This window comes from Anarhichas minor, unplaced genomic scaffold, assembly GCF_050575085.1.
Source record: "Anarhichas minor isolate MPS153535 unplaced genomic scaffold, ASM5057508v1 ptg000108l, whole genome shotgun sequence".
Lineage (NCBI taxonomy): Eukaryota > Metazoa > Chordata > Actinopteri > Perciformes > Anarhichadidae > Anarhichas > Anarhichas minor.
The window spans coordinates 159,200-182,500 of record NW_027466554.1 but is presented as its reverse complement, the minus strand read 5'-3'; the positions used below and the strand labels follow the sequence as shown (position 1 = coordinate 182,500).

At 36.3% G+C, this 23,301-nt stretch overlaps 1 protein-coding gene across 8 annotated transcripts in view; it reads left to right on the top strand.

Annotated features, from left to right (window-relative positions):
* tp63 (tumor protein p63) overlaps positions 1 to 23,301 on the top strand; it is a 44,896-nt gene that overhangs the window by 2,137 nt on the left and 19,458 nt on the right. For 3 of the 8 annotated variants that reach the window (XM_076082865.1, XM_076082863.1, XM_076082864.1), the window contains exon 1: positions 21,683 to 21,727. In XM_076082865.1, coding sequence (XP_075938980.1) covers positions 21,683 to 21,727 — 45 coding nt within the window. Of the gene's footprint in view, positions 1 to 5,283; positions 5,419 to 5,446; positions 5,633 to 21,682; positions 21,728 to 23,301 lie in introns of those variants that run through there. The other 5 variants (XM_076082862.1, XM_076082867.1, XM_076082866.1 and 2 more) reach the window with 5 other exon arrangements.

The following is a 23,301-nucleotide window of genomic DNA, read 5'->3' as shown; positions in this document are numbered from 1 at the left end:
AGGAAGAAGGAGGAGGAGGAGCAGGAGGAGGAGCAGGAGGAGGAGCAGGAGGAGGAGGAGGAAGGAGGAGGAGGAGGAGGAGCAGGAGGAGGAGCAGGAGGAGGATAAAAGATAAAAGAATATTATAAAGACATATTTATTCATTGTTGCCTTAAACTAGCTATATTTGTTCTTTTCTCATCTGTTACACATTCTATTGTTCTAACAGACACTTCCTATTGTTCTAACAGACACGTTCTATTGTTCTAACAGACACTTCCTATTGTTCTAACACACACATTCTATTGTTCTAATAGACACTTCCTATTGTTCTAACACACATATTCTATTGTTCTAACACACACATTCTATTGTTCTAACAGACACTTCCTATTGTTCTAACACACATTCTATTGTTCTAACAGACACTTCCTATTGTTCTAACACACACATCCTATTGTTCTAACAGACACTTCCTATTGTTCTAACACACACATTCTGTTGTTCTAACAGACACTTCCTATTGTTCTAACACACACATTCTATTGTTCTAACAGACACTTCCTATTGTTCTAACACACACATTATATTGTTCTAACACAAACATTCTATTGTTCTAACAGACACTTCCTATTGTTCTAACACACACATTATATTGTTCTAACAGACACTTCCTATTGTTCTAACACACACATTCTATTGTTCTAACAGACACTTCCTATTGTTCTAACACACATATTCTATTGTTCTAACAGACACGTTCTATTGTTCTAACACACATATTCTATTGTTCTAACAGACACGTTCTATTGTTCTAACACACACGTTCTATTGTTCTAACACAAGTTCTATGTGCTGCATCTTTTTAGTTTGTTTTTATTTATTCTCATAATAAAGCAGCACCTTATGAAACATTTAAAAACACACATTTTTATTATTCCTCTAATAGTCGTTTCACATCGTGGCTCCTCTGAAGTTTGAGCTTCTAAATTCATATTTTAATGTTATTTAAACATCTGTGTTTTATCTTTATACATATATGATGATATGATGCTATCATGTGAGTGCTTTGATTTATCAAATTGAATTTCATTGCAGAGCACTTGGAGCTTTATGAATGAACAACTTTTCATAATAATTTTGGCTCTCAGGACCTTTGAAGCAGTTGATTTAAATGTATCCCAAACATCTGTTTTATATGATGTTATTCATCGATTGCTTCGCTTTTATCTCAAAGAATTTTCATTTATTCTTTGATTCTTCACGTTTAACGAGCTGCACACCTGTATGAAAGAAAACATTTTATTAACACTTTAATTCTCAGTATTTTGCATCGTTGCTCTTCTGAAGAAGTCAAAGCTTCTTTACCTCAAATGTCCGTATGTTTCATCTGCTGCTGCTTCTGTTTCTATGATTTTTTTGGGGCTTTGTTAACTGAATATTTAACATCTTCAGAAGTGACACTCCCTCCTGACTTCCTGCTACATAACTTCATTAGATATGCCTGTTTGTGAGTCAGGTATTAATATCAGTCATCACACAGAGGAGGGGGAATTCCAGAGCCCAGAATAGTGGCAGCTTCAGATGCTGCTCACATACCAGGAGCTGCAGCCGTGTATCATGTAGACCGGGGGGGGAATTCCACCTCCGACTGCAGCGTGCGCCACTTCAGCGGGAACAATAGCAGCAGGTGTCTGGTTTCAGGGGAGCGGGTCAAAGAGCCTCGCTGCAGAATCACCTTTCTGTGTTGGACAAATATTCTGTATTATGCAGCCTGACTTCTGCACAATGGAGGTGCTCTTCATGAATGGCTGCTAGCAGGACTCCTCCTCCTCCTCCTCCTCCTGCGGCTGGGTGGCCACATCTCAGCTCAGCTGAATGTGCTGACGTGGCAACTTTTAAAACTACCTATTAAAATAGTTCTGCTGTTTTTAAAATGCAACAGGTAGGTGAAGTCCCCCCCTTCAGGTGGACCACCTGGGACCTTATTCTATGATATGTATATTAATAACATGTAAAGGAGTCCTGTTTGAATGATACCATGAATAACACACGGGATGTTTGCATGTTTACATGTTTCAGTTTGTCGTTGAACTCACGTTATGTGATCCCGTTTCACTCTCCGACATTGACGTTTATAAAACAGGTTCAGTATTCTGCATTTTTCTGCATCCATCAGAAGCTAAGAGAGGGTTGTTTGACCTCTCTGAGCCACCGTAGAAGGATAGCTATAAAACAAATGATGTAGACAGTCGTGATGAACTTCATCCAGTTTTGTCTGGTTTTGTGACGTTTCACTACCAATAGAAGAATGAAACGTATCAGACTCAGTGTGCAGCGTTTCTGTGCAAACGAGTTTTTATTGAATGAACTTCATGAAAACATGTTGAAAAACACAAACTCTGTGTTTCAAGGTCTGAAGACTGAAACTATTTAAATAAGAAGACTAAAGGACAGGTTTGTGACTTTCAGACGTGTTTCCTACTGGAAAAACTGACCAACCAACCAACCAACTAACTGACCAACCAACCAACCAACCAACTAACCAACTAACTGACCAACCAACCAACCAACCAACTAACCAACTAACCAACCAACTAACCAACCAACCAACTAACTGACCAACCAACTAACTAGCCAACCAACTAACCACCTACCTAACTAACTAACCAACCAATCAACTAACCAACCAACTAACTAACTAGCCAACCAACTAGCCAACCAACGAACTACCTAACTAACCAACCAGCCAACCAACTAACTAACTAACCAACCAATCAACTAACCAACCAACCAACCAACTAACTAACTAACTAACCAACTAACCAACCAACTAACTAATCAACCAACCAACCAGTGGCGGGCCGTGTATTTTATACCTGGGCCTTCTGTGCTGTCCTACTACAGTTGAATAACCTAATTATGAGCCACAGCTACGGTTATTATTTGTTTCTGTGGTGTAACATCACGTATTCGTATTAAACCGTTCGGTACGAGGCTTACGAACCGAACAATACGTTTGAACAATACTAGTGCATTTGGAAAATGCAGAAGCTTAAATTGTGGGAAATATAATGTTTTTGGTGGACTGCGCTCACATAGGAGTAAAAAACAGCTGAGGCTACGCTAAACTAGCTTAACGGGAAAACAACTGCGGCAAACCCCGCGATGACGGGATGCTTCGTCATTAACGGTCAATGCATATAGTCCGAATCAATGTAATTTACACAACGATAAGAACAAACTCACAAGAACCAGTCACATATATTTATATGACAACAAAGCAACAAATCAATCCAGCAACACTGCGGCGCTAACACACTTATTCATCCGCACACTGAAGAGCACGAACCATTCAAATATTATTCACATCAGAGGGAACAATATTAACCATATCATAAAAACAACACCATAGACGCATGAACACAGTAGTAACGCTACTGCAGATGTAAAACAAAGCAGTTCACTTACCAAAGCTGCTGTTCACTTAAAGACAAAGTCCATCCTCCTTTCTTTGATTACAAAGAGTTCAATGACACGGTCGTACAGAACATCAGTTCAGTTCCAGCCAGAGTCCTCCTGCGAACGTGTTCGTTGAGTTGTAGATCCACTCGGGTTTCAACAAACGTTTCATTCTTAGCCATAAAATGTGCAACGCTTCTCCGATGCAGAAATACCGTTCGTACAAATCCTTTTCCATGCAGGTTCAGGGCTGCTAGCTGTGGGGTTGACCGACCCTTTGATACGATGTCCAGCTTTTCTGGAAATGTCCTTCTGCAGAAATCTGTTTCTCCTCCTTCAGCCATTGAGTGTTAAAAAACACAGCTAGGTAAAATAAAAGAATCTACACCAAACAATACGCTAAAAATATCATAACTTCTCTTACATATGTTTCAACCTGAACTCTTACTAAATACTAAGATCTGCTAGCTAGCTTTCTGTTTGACAAAAATCACGCTGGCCCACTGACCAATCACGGAGCACGTTAATGCTGACGTACTTAGCAGGCTACCTGGGTAGCAGTGGCACGTCAAAGAATACACCCAACATGTCAAACTAAAGATCTGATTGGTTGAACACTATGACAATCAACAATATCGTCCCCGTTCACTGCAACGGCTCTCTAGCGCAGTGATTCTCAACTGGTGGGTTGCGACCCAAAAGTGGGTCGCTGACTTGAGTGAGATGTACACACACCGTGACACACGGGGAGAGACGAGGAGAGAGACAGCAGAGCAGGACTGTTGATGTGAGAGATGTGAAAGTCAAATCATAGGACGATCTCCAAAAGAGAAGATGTCCAGAGAGACCAGAGTCATTAGACTCTGACTGGACAGACTCAGAGGTGAATTCACACTCATTTCTCTTTTTAGAAGATGAGAAAAATATAATATTATGTCTTCATCACTTCACCCTGAATGAACTGAGTTGAAAGCTGCAGGGCAATTTAGTGAAAATAACTTTTCTAAAATGAATTTCGTTACGTAATTTATTTTTTAATCCAGCCGTTATTTTACTTGAAATGAGAAGAACATTTATTCATGTATTTCTATGTATTATTTATAATCCATCCAGTTATGTTTGAAAACTGAGAATAATATTTGTTAAATATAATTGATGTGTACTTTCTTTATTTGATTTGACAGTTGTTTACTACACAGAGACGTTACTACTGCTAGACTTCTTGAATATAAATATACCCAAATTATATATATATATATATATATATATATAATTTATATATATAATTTGGGTCGTGGGTCCCGGCTTGTCATTAAGGGGTGATGGTGGGTCCCACAGCCAGACCAGTTGAGAACCACTGCTCTAGCGGACCTCAGGCCTCTCTCCTTACATAGAGCTCTCCTTAAAACGAGCTGCACTGGAAGCAGAGCAACAGAGGAAGACAGGAGCTGTGCAATGAGAAAATAAGATAATGAGAAAAAAAATTATAATACATATAGTGTATTTAAGAACAATTATTAAGTTATAAAATAGCTCTAACTTTGTGATTCTGTTTAGGCCAGCAGAGAAGGCCTTGAAGGCCCTGACGGCCCACCACTGCAACCAACTAACTATATAAATAAATAACTAACTTATGATACTTTGTCCAACGTGATCTCAGAATAACGTTTTCAAATTATGTTCCGTCGCTACGGAAACAAAGCAACTTTAGTTATGTTTAGGAGAAACATCGTGTTGGTCCTAAAGCAGGAAGTAAAAGACGTGGAGAGGACATGAACACCGGTCTCCTGGGTGACAGTCCTGTTGGTAAAATGAATGCAGTGGTTTGGTGTCTCGCTGCAGACTCAGGGACGCTTCGTCTCATCTGTCCTGCAGAGAGAGCTCTTTCCTCTCCACTGTGTCCCAGAACCAGTCGGCTCAGACCAGCGACCTCTTCAGCCAGGACGTCTTCAACCAGCTGTTTGAGCTGCTGGACCAGTGAGTGAACGATGCTACAGCTAACATCGCTAACACACACACAGCACAGGCTTTGAACATGTACCAATGTGGACTGTGTTTCAGATCCTCCATTCATTCAGTGCAGCCCATTGAGCTGAACTTCAGAGACGGAGCGGCCGACGGCTCTGCAGGAAACACCATCCAGATCAGCATGGACTGCATCACGGTGCACGAGCCGGACGACCCGCTGGATGTGAGTACGTCGCTCTGCTGCCACAGTAAAACACTGAAACGTTCTCACTGCTGCAGAACCTGCAGCTCCCACCAGACCAGAGGAATATTTAACGTTGACAATATTCAAAAAGGACGTGAGCTCAATATGTAATGTGCTGTACAACCGGTACTCTCTCTTCAGTTCATATTTCTATTGATTTAAATACCAATCAATACATGTTCTTGATTCTAAAAGTCACATGTGGCTGATTAATAAACGTTTCTGAAGTCACTTTCATCCAGCGGTAAACTCATCTGTGGAGAACCTGCTTTAATTTTCCTTATGAGCGCCGGAGTTTCCAGCAGTTAATCTGTTTGATATGTGGCTCAATAGCGCCCCCAGCAAAATTTCGACGAAGCAGCCCTCGCAGTACGTTTCACATAGATTTACAAAATTAAGTAGGCACATGTATCACATGTGGACTTAAATAAAAGTCTCTTGGAGCCATGCTCTAAACCCAACCGGAAGTCAGCAATTTTGAATTGTTTATGAATTTCACGTGTGGTGTGGCGGCCATTTTACATGGTTCACCATCATCCATCAAGCTGTTGTAACTCGACTGTACTTTGTCAAAACTGTCCCAAACTTGACATGCTTGTTGACTGTCATGGCTTTAGGACTTCTGCATGCCAATATTAACTCATTGTCATAGCGCCACCTACTGATAAGCACGGACGTAAGCAGGATTCTATAATTACAGCGGCCCAAACACTGAACTTATTGAAAGGGTTTGTGGGCACACCATGAGAAAAAGACTTCTCTGATCTAAATATGTGCAAACTAAGATGTTTGGAGAGAGAAAGTTAGATAACAGTGGATTTTCAACCATGTCAGTGGGCATTAGTATAAATGATCTGTCCAGAGCTTCTTCATGACAATCAGGTTAAACCAGGGTCCGTTAACCTTTACTACCCAAAGAGCCATTTTGCCCTATTTTCCACCAAATAAAATTCGTCTGGAGCCGCAAAGGCTATTTGATATCACAGCCTATGAAGTGTTATATATATTTATATTATATATACAAAAACTATAGTTTGTTGTATTTATGAAAACATTTTTTTGCAATTTTAACTGATATAACAATATCAAACTCTTATGAAGAGGAGAGTTTGCTGCAGCAGCTGAGAAATCATCTCCAGTGTGACACTTTTCAGCAAATGCTGTGTGCTTGTTCTGGAAGCATACAGTAAGTCAGCATCGTTGGCAGTGAAAGCAAATGAAGACGTCCACGCAGAGTTAAACTCTCTATTTTCCTCCGTGACTTTTCTTTTTTTGGATTTATCCATTGATGGTTTACAGAGGGCGGGGGTCTGAAAATCATGATCAGCCACCTGCAGGGAAAAGCTCTTGACGGAGGTAGAGGATTTAACTGCATGTGGGAATAATTAACATATAAGATTCTGTTCATTCATGCTTAGAAATTATATTCTCTCTGAACACGTTTCTCTTTTTGGAGAGTCATGTGAGATAACTTCTTCGATCAGTGCAATGTTCCTGCTCTTCTTTCTATTTCCTCGTCTCAGCCCCGTGTGTCACGTGTGTGTAAACCTCACTCGAGTCAGGAAACTTGTCAGAATACTCATATTTGATTGGCTGAGCTGCATCACGTGATGTGATTTGCAACGCATTGGTCGGTGTGTTTCCTGCACCGCAAATACCGTAACGGTTGAATAAGAAGCGCCGGTTAGAGTTTCAACTCGGTGCCCAATATGTATAATTCCGAATTATCTATCGGTTTTTAGTTCCTGGGTCCGGATCCGGTGCGCCAGTTGGGGACCTCAGGGAGCCGCAACAGAGAGGCATGCTGGGTTAAACCGACCCCTAGGTTAAACGTTACAATGAATGCTTCACACTACAATCTAAAGTTACAGAAGAGCTTAAAATGAAAGCAGTGTTAAATTAAAGTGTTCAAGTAACAGCAAATGGCACTACTGTTTTGTTAACTTTCATGTAAGTCCAAATACAATCAGCAGGACACTGCAGGGAGTTGAACCCATCCATCCATCCATCCATCCTCCTCCTCTTATCCGGGGTTGGGTCGCGGTGGCAGCAGGCCAAGCAGGCTGACCCAGACCTCCCTCTCACCGGGAACATGTTCCAGCTCATTCTGGGGGATCCCGAGGCGTTCCCAGGCCAGCTGGGAGATGTAATCTCTCCAGCGTGTTCTGGGTCTTCCCCGGGGTCTCTTCCCAGTTGGACGTGCCTGGAAAACCTCCAGTGGGAGGCGTCCAGGAGGCATCCTAATTAGATGCTGAACCACCTCAGCTGACTCATTTCGACGCGAAGGAGTAGCGGCTCGACTCCAAGCTCCCTCCTGATGACCGAGCTCCTTACCCTATCTCTAAGGCTGAGCCCGGCCACCCTACGGAGGAAGCTCATTTCGGCCGCTTGTAGCCGCGACCTTGTCCTTTCGGTCACGACCCAGAGTTCGTGACCATAGGTGAGGGTAGGAACGTAGACCGAGTGGTAGATTGAGAGCTTTGCCTTCCGGCTCAGCTCCCTCTTCACCAAGACGGTCCGGTGCAGCGCCTGCTTTACTGCTGCAGCCGCACCGATCCGCCTGTCGATCTCCCACTCCATCTTACCCTCACTCGTGAACAAGACCCCGAGATACTTAAACTCCTTCGCTTGAGGTAGGCACTCCGTCCCCACCTGGAGGGAGTAATCCACCGGTTTCCGGCAGAGAACCATGGCCTCAGATTTGGAGGTGCTAACTCTCATCCCAGCCGCTTCACACTCGGCTGCAAACCGCCCCAGTGAATGCTGGAGGTCATGATCCGAGGAGGCCAACAGGACCACATCATCTGCAAATAGCAGAGAGGCGATCCCGAGACCCCCGAAACTGACGTTCTCCGCCCCCAGGCTGCGCCTAGATATCCTGTCCATGAAAATCACGAACAGGACTGGTGACAAAGGGCAGCCCTGGCGGAGGCCAACACCCACCGGGAACGTGTCTGACTTATTGCCGAGAATGCGGACACAGCTCCTACTGCAGTCGTACAGAGACCGGATCGCCCATTGTAACGGGTCCGGCACCCCATACTCCCGCAGCACCCCCCACAAGACCCCCCGAGGGACCCGGTCGAAAGCCTTCTCCAAGTCCACAAAGCACATGTAGACTGGTTGGGCAAACTCCCAGAGCCCCTCCAGTAGTCTTGCGAGGGTAAAGAGCTGGTCCACTGTTCCACGGCCGGGACGGAATCCGCACTGCTCCTCTTGAATCTAAGGTTCGACAAGCGGTCGGAGCCTCCTTTCCAGCACCCTGGCATAAGCCTTCCCCGGGAGGCTGAGTAGTGTGATACCCCGGTAATTCGAGCACACTCTCCGGTCCCCCTTTTTGAAGATGGGAACCACCACCCCGGTCTGCCATTCCATGGGCACTGATCCCGACCCCCATGCGACATTGAAGAGGCGTGTCAGCCAGGACAGCCCAACTATGTCCAGCGCCTTCAGCATCTCAGGGCGGATCTCATCCACCCCCGGCGCCTTGCCACCAAGGAGCTTTTTAACTACCTCAGCGACCTCTGCCAGGGATATGGGTGAGCCTCCCCCTAGGTCCTCAGGCGCTGCCTCCTCTGCAGAGGACATGTTGGTCGGGTTTAGGAGTTCCTCAAAGTGCTCTTTCCACCGCCCGACAATGTCCTCCGTCCGGGTTAGCAGTTCCCCCCCCCTGCTGAGAACAGCCTGGGGTAAGCCCTGCTTTCCCTTCCTGAGCCGTCGGATGGTTTGCCAGAACCTCCTTGAGGCCAACCGGAAGGTCATCGGTGCCTGTCGTGGCGGCAACCCGAGAACCCGGTGGTGGACACCGGAGGTGAGGGAAGCCGTCAAGCTGAAGAAGGAGACCTTCAAGGCCTGGTTGGCCCAGGGGTCTCCTGAAGCAGCTGACAGGTACCGGCAGGCCAGAAGGGCTGCAGCTGCGGTGGTCGCGAATGCTAAAACTCGGGCATGGGAGGAGTTCGGGGAGGCCACGGAGAAGGACTTTCTTAGAAGGACTTTCTTTAATTCTTATGGAGTTGAACCCCATCCCAGTAAACTGACAGTCTGTTATGTTACAAACACTGAAGCACATTCACACACATTTATTTTCTTAATGATCTTAACAGGCTTACATTTATGATTGTATCGGATGTACACTCAAAACATTTGAGGCTTAAGACCTGGCAACATGATCTTGCTACGCTGCTGGTCTACGCAGGAAATATCTCACTCGTGCACGCAGAGTGTGATGGTCACAGAAATTCATGGCCGCGTCACCCAGAGTCCTGCCAGTACCAGGAAATACCGTTTAACTCGTGCACTCAGTGTATGACGGTCACAGAAATGCATGGCCAGAGTCCTGCTAGTACCCTCGACGTGCGTGAAGTTGCGAGGGCCCGATCAATGCTGCTCGCAGCTTTAATTATTATTATTATTATTATTATTATTATTTATCCAAAATCCGCTGAATTGAGTTGTTAGTTCACTTTATTCGGCAGTGAAGTAAAAACTCTGTGAAGAAAACTTTTAGGGATTTGATGGCAGAACAGTCCTTTAAAAAGTACATATAACAATAATAAATAAATAAAACAGTGTTGTCGACTGACCTTTGACCCTGAAGAGCTACGTTGCCGTGGAGACCACGATGTCACTAACTGAATAAATATCATCTCATTTATGTGAGAACTAATTTGCAGACACGAGTATAAAATATAAAGATAGAAAGTGTAAAAGTGAATCTCCACATCACCTGGAGATCCTGACACAAGCTAGCTTAGCATAGCAGTGCTAACGCTAGCTAATGCTGTGCTAACGTTAGCTCCACTAACGTTTTACAAACGTATGTTTATATATCTCCTTCAACCTCTCTGAGTCTCACTGATACACAACGCTTAACACGACGAGCTCCAGATCCACTAGACCAGAAACCAGAGATGCTACGCTGTCATTGGTCAGTCTGCCGTTGAGGGGCGGGACTTAGCAAAGGGCCGACTACTCTTTGAGGATGAAGTTTGTTTTTGACGTATCACAAATACGTTTAATCAAAGTCTGTGTAGAGAAGAAGACGAGTGAAACAATTATCAGACTTCTGTTCGTGAAACCAAAAGTATGTTTAATTATTTCAATGTTTAATGTAGAACTTCAGTTACAAACTTGTTCTAAGTCAAACCAGAACCTTCTACTGAACAGAAGCGGCTAGTTTTGTGTGTTTGTTAATGTTGTCATGTTACGTTTCTACAAACTACCGATTTGTTTCTGAACCAACATCATAGTGTTTGAACAGCTCTCTAGCGTTCAGGTGTCAGAAACACAACTTCCTGGTAAAAGAACATTTTGTTTCTTCATGTTTCACACGGAACATGAACAGCGGTCTGCTGGGTGAGAGTCCTGCTACACAGACTTTGATTTAACGTCTTTATGACACATGGAAACCATAACTGGGTAGGAAATACTTTGCCTACAAAACATAATAGAGGATGTAGTTTATCTGAGCTTTGTAGTCCGGTGAACTCTGGTTGTGTTGGAGGTTTTAGTTGAAGAATTCATTTATTAGTCGTAGTTCAGTAAACCTTCGTCTCTTTCAGACGTTCTGCTCTGACAGACGACGTCTCCTCCCACTAAAGGAATGCTGCTGTCCATCCAGAGAGGAAAAAATACAAACGCTACCCTGGGGGGAGGAGGGGGGGAGTGCTCCCTTGAACCGGGTGATGAATGCCCCCCCCCTTTCAGAGGGGCGTGTCTCTGATTGGCACGCCAGCAGCAGCTCGGGCAGCAAAGCGCTCGCTGCCAGTCACCATCATTAGAGTTGATGAACAGAGGAGGGGGGCGAATCAACCCCCCCGCTCCACCCAGGTGGAGGTGTGCCTCCTTCATGAGTCATTAGGAAGCAGCTCCCTGAGGGGCTGCTTTGTATTGTGGAGGGTTTATGTTTAATCTGAAATTCCTCTTTTTTTCTGTGGCTGCAGGGCAGCTGCTGAACGCAGCACCTGCTCAGTGCTGCAGAGTCTCAGCTCTCATCTATCAGTAGGACCCTCTCTGTGGGGGGGGGGGGGAGTAGAATAACATGCAGGAATGCAGCTGAAATAGAGGCAGAAACACTATATCCCCCAAACAACTGATCTCACAGCCAGATAAAGTGATCAGCTGAGCTCAGTCAACACACAACGATCGATGCTCTCTGTTCGGATTCAAAGAGTCAACGGCACAGAGGAGTTTACTGATTGACCCCAGAGAAATCATTTATTCCTCTCTTTACTTATCTAAACTAATCATTTATTCCTCTCTTTACTTATCTAAACTAATCATTTATTCCTCTTATTAATGATCTAAACTAATCATTTATTCCTCTTATTAATGATCTAATTTAATCATTTATTCCTCTTATTGCTGATCTAAATTAATCATTTATTCCTCTTATTAATGATCTAAACTAATTATTTATTCCTCTTATTGCTAATCTAAATTAATCATTTATTCCTCTTATTAATGATCTAAACTAATCATTTATTCCTCTTATTGCTGATCTAAATTAATCATTTATTTCTCTTATTAATGATCTAAATGTATCATTTATTTCTCTTATTAATGATCTAAATTAATCATTTATTTATCTTATTACTGATCTAAATGAATCGTTTATTCCTTTTATTACTGATCTAATCTAATCATTTATTCCTCTTATTGCTGATCTAAATTAATCATTTATTTCTCTTATTAATGATCTAAATTAATCATTTATTCCTCTTATTAATGATCTAAACTAATCATTTATTCCTCTTATTACTGATCTAAATTAATCATTTATTCCTCTTATTAATGATCTAAACTAATCATTTATTCCTCTTATTAATGATCTAAATTAATCATTTATTCCTCTTATTAATGATCTAAATTAATCATTTATTCCTCTTATTAATGATCTAAACTAATCATTTATTCCTCTTATTAATGATCTAAATTAATCATTTATTCCACTTATTACTGATCTAAATTAATCATTTATTCCTCTTATTAATGATCTAAATTAATCATTTATTCCTCTTATTACTGATCTAAATTAATCATTTATTTCTCTTATTACTGATCTAAATTAATCATTTATTCCTCTTATTAATGATCTAAATTAATCATTTATTCCTCTTATTACTGATCTAAATTAATCATTTATTCCTCTTATTAATGATCTAAACTAATCATTTATTCCTCTTATTAATGATCTAAATTAATCATTTATTCCTCTTATTAATGATCTAAATTAATCATTTATTCCTCTTATTAATGATCTAAACTAATCATTTATTCCTCTTATTAATGATCTAAATTAATCATTTATTCCACTTATTACTGATCTAAATTAATCATTTATTCCTCTTATTAATGATCTAAATTAATCATTTATTCCTCTTATTACTGATCTAAATTAATCATTTATTTCTCTTATTACTGATCTAAATTAATCATTTATTCCTCTTATTAATGATCTAAATTAATCATTTATTCCTCTTATTACTGATCTAAATTAATCATTTATTCCTCTTATTAATGATCTAAACTAATCATTTATTCCTCTTATTAATGATCTAAATTAATCATTTATTCCTCTTATTAATGATCTAAACTAATCATTTATTCCTCTTATTACTGATCTAAATTAATCATTTATTCCTCTTATTAATGATCTAAACTAATCATTTATTCCTCTTATTACTGATCTAAAGTAATCATTTATTTATCTTATTAATGATCTAAATTAATCATTTATTCCTCTTATTAATGATCTAAATTAATCATTTATTTCTCCTATTAATGATCTAAATTAATCATTTATTCCTCTTATTGCTGATCTAAACTAATCATTTGTTCCTCTTATTACTGATCTAAATTAATCATTTATTCCTCTTATTAATGATCTAAACTAATCATTTATTCCTCTTATTACTGATCGAAACTAATCATTTATTCCTCTTATTGCTGATCTAAATTAATCATTTATTTCTCTTATTAATGATCTAAATTTATCATTTATTTCTCTTATTAATGATCTAAATTAATCATTTATTTATCTTATTACTGATCTAAATTAATCGTTTATTCCTCTTATTACTGATCTAATCTAATCATTTATTCCTCTTATTGCTGATCTAAATTAATCATTTATTTCTCTTATTAATGATCTAAATTAATCATTTATTCCTCTTATTAATGATCTAAACTAATCATTTATTCCTCTTATTAATGATCTAAATTAATCATTTATTCCTCTTATTAATGATCTAAATTAATCATTTATTCCTCTTATTAATGATCTAAACTAATCATTTATTCCTCTTATTAATGATCTAAATTAATCATTTATTCCTCTTATTACTGATCTAAATTAATCATTTATTTCTCTTATTACTGATCTAAATGAATCATTTATTCCTCTTATTAATGATCTAAATTAATCATTTATTCCTCTTATTAATGATCTAAACTAATCATTTATTTCTCTTATTACTGATCTAAATGAATCATTTATTCCTCTTATTACTGATCTAAATTAATCATTTATTTCTCTTATTACTGATCTAAATGAATCATTTATTCCTCTTATTAATGATCTAAATTAATCATTTATTCCTCTTATTACTGATCTAAATTAATCATTTATTTCTCTTATTACTGATCTAAATTAATCATTTATTCCTCTTATTAATGATCTAAATTAATCATTTATTCCTCTTATTAATGATCTAAACTAATCATTTATTCCTCTTATTAATGATCTAAATTAATCATTTATTCCACTTATTACTGATCTAAATTAATCATTTATTCCTCTTATTAATGATCTAAATTAATCATTTATTCCTCTTATTACTGATCTAAATTAATCATTTATTTCTCTTATTACTGATCTAAATTAATCATTTATTCCTCTTATTAATGATCTAAATTAATCATTTATTCCTCTTATTACTGATCTAAATTAATCATTTATTCCTCTTATTAATGATCTAAACTAATCATTTATTCCTCTTATTAATGATCTAAATTAATCATTTATTCCTCTTATTAATGATCTAAACTAATCATTTATTCCTCTTATTACTGATCTAAATTAATCATTTATTCCTCTTATTAATGATCTAAACTAATCATTTATTCCTCTTATTACTGATCTAAATTAATCATTTATTTATCTTATTAATGATCTAAATTAATCATTTATTCCTCTTATTAATGATCTAAATTAATCATTTATTTCTCCTATTAATGATCTAAATTAATCATTTATTCCTCTTATTGCTGATCTAAACTAATCATTTGTTCCTCTTATTACTGATCTAAATTAATCATTTATTCCTCTTATTAATGATCTAAACTAATCATTTATTCCTCTTATTACTGATCGAAACTAATCATTTATTCCTCTTATTGCTGATCTAAATGTATCATTTATTTCTCTTATTAATGATCTAAATTTATCATTTATTTCTCTTATTAATGATCTAAATTAATCATTTATTTATCTTATTACTGATCTAAATTAATCGTTTATTCCTCTTATTACTGATCTAATCTAATCATTTATTCCTCTTATTGCTGATCTAAATTAATCATTTATTTCTCTTATTAATGATCTAAATTAATCATTTATTCCTCTTATTAATGATCTAAACTAATCATTTATTCCTCTTATTAATGATCTAAATTAATCATTTATTCCTCTTATTAATGATCTAAATTAATCATTTATTCCTCTTATTAATGATCTAAACTAATCATTTATTCCTCTTATTAATGATCTAAATTAATCATTTATTCCTCTTATTACTGATCTAAATTAATCATTTATTTCTCTTATTACTGATCTAAATGAATCATTTATTCCTCTTATTAATGATCTAAATTAATCATTTATTCCTCTTATTAATGATCTAAACTAATCATTTATTCCTCTTATTAATGATCTAAATTAATCATTTATTCCTCTTATTAATGATCTAAACTAATCATTTATTCCTCTTATTACTGATCTAAATTAATCATTTATTCCTCTTATTAATGATCTAAACTAATCATTTATTCCTCTTATTACTGATCTAAATTAATCATTTATTTATCTTATTAATGATCTAAATTAATCATTTATTCCTCTTATTAATGATCTAAATTAATCATTTATTCATCCTATTAATGATCTAAACTTTTCAATTATTCCTCTTGTTAATGATCTAAATTAATCATATATTTCTCCTATTAATGATCTAAATTAATCATTTATTCCTCTTATTGCTGATCTAAACTAATCATTTGTTCCTCTTATTACTGATCTAAATTAATCATTTATTCCTCTTATTAATGATCTAAACTAATCATTTATTCCTCTTATTACTGATCGAAACTAATCATTTATTCCTCTTATTACTGATCTAAATTAATCATTTATTCCTCTTATTAATGATCTAAATTAATCATTTATTTATCTTATTAATGATCTAAATTAATCATTTATTTATCTTATTACTGATCTAAATTAATCGTTTATTCCTCTTATTACTGATCTAATCTAATCATTTATTCCTCTTATTGCTGATCTAAATTAATCATTTATTTCTCTTATTAATGATCTAAACTAGTCATTTATTCCTCTTATTACTGATCTAAACGAATCATTTATTCCTCTTATTAATTATCTAAACTAATCATTTATTCATCTTATTAATGATCTAAATTAATAATTTATTCCTCTTATTAATGATCTAAATTAATCATTTATTCCTCTTATTAATGATCTAAATTAATCATTTATTCCTCTTATTAATGATCTAAACTAATCATTTATTCCTCTTATTACTGATCTAAATTAATCATTTATTCCTCTTATTAATGATCTAAACTAATCATTTATTCCTCTTATTACTGATCTAAATTAATCATTTATTCCTCTTATTAATGATCTAAACTAATCATTTATTCCTCTTATTACTGATCTAAATTAATCATTTATTTATCTTATTAATGATCTAAATTAATCATTTATTCCTCTTATTAATGATCTAAATTAATCATTTATTTCTCCTATTAATGATCTAAATTAATCATTTATTCCTCTTATTGCTGATCTAAACTAATCATTTGTTCCTCTTATTACTGATCTAAATTAATCATTTATTCCTCTTATTAATGATCTAAACTAATCATTTATTCCTCTTATTACTGATCTAAATTAATCATTTATTTCTCCTATTAATGATCTAAATTAATCATTTATTCCTCTTATTGCTGATCTAAACTAATCATTTGTTCCTCTTATTACTGATCTAAATTAATCATTTATTCCTCTTATTAATGATCTAAACTAATCATTTATTCCTCTTATTGCTGATCTAAATTAATCATTTATTTCTCTTATTAATGATCTAAATTTATCATTTATTTCTCTTATTAATGATCTAAATTAATCATTTATTTATCTTATTACTGATCTAAATTAATCGTTTATTCCTCTTATTACTGATCTAATCTAATCATTTATTCCTCTTATTGCTGATCTAAATTAATCATTTATTTCTCTTATTAATGATCTAAATTAATCATTTATTCCTCTTATTAATGATCTAAACTAATCATTTATTCCTCTTATTACTGATCTAAATTAATCATGTATTCCTCTTATTAATGATCTAAACTAATCATTTATTCCTCTTATTAATGATCTAAATTAATCATTTATTCCTCTTATTAATGATCTAAATTAATCATTTATTCCTCTTATTAATGATCTAAACTAATCATTTATTCCTCTTATTAATGATCTAAATTAATCATTTATTCCTCTTATTACTGATCTAAATTAATCATTTATTCCTCTTATTAATGATCTAAATTAATCATTTATTCCTCTTATTACTGATCTAAATTAATCATTTATTTCTCTTATTACTGATCTAAATGAATCATTTATTCCTCTTATTAATGATCTAAATTAATCATTTATTCCTCTTATTAATGATCTAAACTAATCATTTATTCCTCTTATTAATGATCTAAATTAATCATTTATTCCTCTTATTAATGATCTAAACTAATCATTTATTCCTCTTATTACTGATCTAAATTAATCATTTATTCCTCTTATTAATGATCTAAACTAATCATTTATTCCTCTTATTACTGATCTAAATTAATCATTTATTTATCTTATTAATGATCTAAATTAATCATTTATTCCTCTTATTAATGATCTAAATTAATCATTTATTCATCCTATTAATGATCTAAACTATTCAATTATTCCTCTTATTAATGATCTAAACTAATCATTTATTCCTCTTATTACTGATCTAAATTAATCATTTATTTATCTTATTAATGATCTAAATTAATCATTTATTCCTCTTATTAATGATCTAAATTAATCATTTATTCATCCTATTAATGATCTAAACTATTCAATTATTCCTCTTATTAATGATCTAAATTAATCATTTATTTCTCCTATTAATGATCTAAATTAATCATTTATTCCTCTTATTAATGATCTAAACTAATCATTTATTCCTCTTATTACTTATCGAAACTAATCATTTATTCCTCTTATTACTGATCTAAATTAATCATTTATTCCTCTTATTAATGATCTAAATTAATCATTTATTTCTCTTATTAATGATCTAAATTAATCATTTATTTATCTTATTACTGATCTAAATTAATCGTTTATTCCTCTTATTACTGATCTAATCTAATCATTTATTCCTCTTATTGCTGATCTAAATTAATCATTTATTTCTCTTATTAATGATCTAAACTAGTCATTTATTCCTCTTATTACTGATCTAAACGAATCATTTATTCCTCTTATTAATTATCTAAACTAATCATTTATTCATCTTATTAATGATCTAAATTAATAATTTATTCCTCTTATTAATGATCTAAATTAATCATTTATTCCTCTTATTAATGATCTAAATTAATCATTTATTCCTCTTATTACTGATCTAAATTAATCATTTATTTCTCTTATTGCAGGACTTTAATATTGACTTGTATTGTTGTTGAGTAACTTTCTGTATTTGATCTAAAGTCATTAAACATTATAATTAATAAGTTATTTTGGGGCTCACCAGTGATTTTTATCAATTTTTTTATTCCTATTTTTAAGGCTCTAAATAACTAATTTATTCCTCTTTTTAAGGCTCTAAATAACTCTTTTATTTCTCTTTTTAAGGCTCCAAATAACTCTTTTATTTCTCTTTTTAAGGCTCTAAATAACCCATTTATTCCTCTTTTTAAGGCTCTAAATAACCCATTTATTCCTCTTTTTAAGGCTCTAAATAACTCATTTATTCCTCTTTTTAAGGCTCTAAATAACTCATTTATTCCTCTTTTTAAGGCTCTACATAACTTGTTTATTTCTCTCTTTAAGGCTCTAAATAACTCATTTATTTCTCTTTGTAAGGCTCCAAATAACTCTTTTATTTCTCTTTTTAAGGCTCTAAATAACTAATTTATTCCTCTTTTTAAGGCTCTAAATAACTATTTTTTTTCTCTTTTTAAGGCTCCAAATAACTCTTTTATTTCTCTTTTTAAGGCTCTAAATAACTCATTTATTCCTCTTTTTAAGGCTCTAAATAAGTCTTTTATTTCTCTTTTTAAGGCTCCAAATAACTCTTTTATTTCTCTTTTTAAGGCTCTAAATAACTCATTTATTCCTCTTTTTAAGGCTCTAGGCTCTAAATAACTCATTTATTCCTCTTTTTAAGGCTCTAAATAACTAATTTATTCCTCTTTTTAAGGCTCTAAATAACTCATTTATTCCTCTTTTTAAGGCTCTAAATAACTTGTTTATTTCTCTTTTTAAGGCTCTAAATAACTCATTTATTTCTCTTTTAAGACTGTAAATAAATTGTTCATTCCTCTTCATAATGATCTAAATAAAGAGTTTACTCCTCTTTTTGATGTTTTGAATAAACAGTTGACTTTACTTTTTACTGCTCTAAATATCTTCGGGCATTTGTCTGAAAGAGAGATCTTCAGTAATCAACCTGCCTTCAAACAGAAGAAGAGAAAAACCTCCAGAAAGAAAATCTTCTTTTTATTCCGGTATGTAAAGAGAAAGTTAAAAAGCCAATAGATGTTCTTAATGTCTGTGTTTTTATATTCTTTATTTTATTCTTGTTTTAGACTTCAACACGTCTTCATTTAAGCATTAAACAGTGAAAACTGTGTTTACATGGATTGTGTTTGAAAAAGTACTAAAAACATCAATTTAAAGGTTAAATATGAATCCAGGATCGAGATGTTGTTCTATTCTAGTTTTCTGTCAGACTGAAGGAAATAAAACATTTATTTTACTACTTTGTCTGTTTGTAGATTTCTCCTAAATTCATCAAAAGTTACCTTTAATGCCTCATTTACATGTTTAAACATAACATTTCAGTAAACTTGTAATACAATAAATACTCCTCTTAATGTGAGTGATGAAGTGGTGAAGTTTCATGGTGATATCTATGAGTTCATGTGTTCACCTGTAGAGTCTCTAAATGTCTGTAATGTAACTAAACGTCTCTTTAAAGGACGTTTCCTCTCAATGAGTTTGTTCTCAGACTCTGATGATAAATCTCCACTTCAGCAGCTCTTACATTCACCAAACTTCACTCGTTCATTCCTCTCTGTGTGCTGAAGGTTCACATCGTTTCCCTTTAAGATGTTTCTGTTGAAATTTAATATCCAGAAGGTTAAAGAGTTAACGAGTTTAACTTAAAGCAGCTTAAGAACATTATAAGAGCAGCAGTTCAGGAGTTTAAGGATTACCACCCAAGTGATGCTGTCTGTCTGTCTCACTGTCTGTCTACATGTCTTGTCTGTCTGTCTGTCTGTCTAGACAGACAGACAGACAGACAGAGAGACAGAGAGAAAGAGACAGACAGAGAGACAGACAGAGAGACAGAGACAGACAGACAGACAGACAGAGAGACAGACAGACAGACAGACAGACAGAGAGACAGACAGACAGAGACAGACAGACAGACAGACAGACAGAGAGACAGACAGACAGACAGACAGACAGACAGAGAGACAGACAGACAGAGAGACAGAGAGACAGACAGGTGCTCTAACTCCTCTCTCATGTAGTTTTAACATAATGAACTAATCACTGCTCCTCAGGAGCCTCTTTAAAGTTTAAAGTGTTGATCATCAGGGCCCCGAAGGGCCTCACAGGGTGTGGTCACATCATTGTGTGTTTGGAGCTCGTGGTGCGTTCAGGTTCCTCCATGAAGAACATCTAACATCTACTTTCACTTTAACACACATGAAGACGTGTCCATGGAGACGCAACAACATGTCAGCTGTTCTCTGAATCACATGGATGTAACAACATGTTGATGAAGATCAGCTGATCACCGTCACACTCTCTAAACATCGTTTCCACAACAGAACGACATCATTCATCTCTGATAGATACAAGGGGGGGGGGGGGGGGTACATTAGCATTCTTATGCTAACTAGCTGCAGCAGCTAGCAGCTTAGCCTACAGTGTCCTCATGGCTGTGTCTCTCTCTCTGGGGTTAATACATCTGATAGATGTTCATACTTCATCTGGATACATTAACTTAAACAAAAGGTCACATGATGAGAGGTCAGCGCTGCAACATAAAGATAAGTTGCAGTTTTTTAGTCGCTGCATCTGAATCGTCGTACTTTGTGCAGTAAAAAGAAAGAAAACAAAATAAATACAAGCCAAGTGAAAGGAGGAGGAGGAGGAGGAGGAGGAGGAGGCCTGCTGTCTTCTCTGTCTTCTGCAGAAGGGTGTGAACTCAGGTATAGCTCCTTAGACCCCTCCCCCTCTCCTCCAGGTATATATGTCCTCCCCATAGATTCCTATAGAAGCTCCTGCTAGTCCTCTCCTGCGTCCATAGACCACGTCGTAGACGTTGACCGTAGACCACGTCGTAGACCGTAGACCACGTCGATCCTTCACAGTGAGAGGAAGAGATCTGTGGAATCCTGGAGCCAGTGGAGCAAACAGCAGCAGCTCTGCTCAACCTCAGCGCCAACATGTTGTACCTGGAGACCGGGCCTAGCACCACGTCCTACAGCGAGGTAAGACCAGGACCCAGAGGGCCCCCCCCCCCCCCCCCCCTCCCCAACACGGGACCCGCGTCTTGCCTCGAATAGAGGCCTCGGATTTTTATTCTGCTTCTGTTTTAATTCTGGAAACGATTCGGGGTAAAGCAGGTCTTTGGTGCTGATTGAGGAGAAGAAAGTGTTTAAATTAAGTTGAATGATTTGTGTTTACGGGATCCTGGAGAACCTGGAGAACCTGGATAACCTGGATCCAGAGTCGGTGGATCTGATTTATTTGTTGAAGGAGAAAATCGGATTTATTTGTTCTTTGACTTCGGACGGTTTTGATTTTTTCTGCAGTTCCAAGTTTTTGTTCCTTTCGCGGAAAAGACATTAAGTCAAAATGTAAAGAATGGAAAGCATCTATTGTTGTTCATTTAAATGATTAAGATTAATAACGATGTGATTTAGTGATTCATTGATGAAGAAGTCAGAGAAGGATTTTTATTTGTTTCTCTGTTCTTCTCCTATAAATAGTAAAGATAATAATAATGATGCATTAATCTGCACAAAGTACAATCTGATGATATTATAAAAACAATCAGAGGATTTATTTCCACGATAAAAAGATCAGAACTCAGCTTCTTTTTTTTCAGCACCAACTTTTTTCTGTGATTTTCGGACATTTTATTTTGCATCATTTGAATTTAACTTTTTAATTTGTCTCCGTGAGGTTTTACGGTATTTTCATGTGATTTTCGTGCCGTTCCGTCTTTACTTTTTCTTCCTCTGTCTCTTGTTTTTTACCGAGTGACGTCTGAAGCCGAGCGCTGATAGATTGCAGGTTGCAGATAGCAGGTGTGTCAGGTCCCTGTCTTTTAAGTTGTTGGGGGGGGGGGGGTCTTTAAGTGGTGTCGGGTTTCCCCCCTACTCCAGTCTCCTGGGAGCCGCTGCTGTTTAGTCCTGGATCCTAATTGCTTTAATGGTGTGTTGATGTAGATACAATCACCTCCGCTGCCCTCCCCAGCAGGGATAAAGGTGTAGATAGACCCCCACCTAGACCCACCCAGACCCATCTACACCCCCGACCCTGTTGTCACTCATCAGTCCCCATGGTGCTCCTCTGTGGAGGCCAAACACGGAGCTCCAGGGACCCTCCAGGCCTCTCAGGATTCACCAGAGAGGCTGTGTGACCCCCCAACAACATGGTTACGTGATCCCCATCAGCAACAGGGTCTATGTGACCCCCATCAGCAACATGGTCCAGATTCAGGGATGGAGTTCTATCAGGACTGTGTGGTTTTGATCAGGAGACCTGTGGATATTTATGAATAATAATTCATTCACTCATCAGAGATCTCTTAAATAATGTTTTATCTTCAGACTCTCTTCATTCATTTTAGTGACTTTAAAATGATTGCATTTAAACAGTCTGATTTACGGCGTGTCCCTGAACACACCGTCGCCTCTCAAGGAGGAACTCTTTAAAGCAGCTAAAGTGGAATCAGATCTGATGAAAGGAGACGAAGAGAAAGCTGATAAATCCCACTTCCACTCAATTAAACATGAAGACGTGATGAGTTCAGGTGCTCTCCTCTTTCATTCAGACC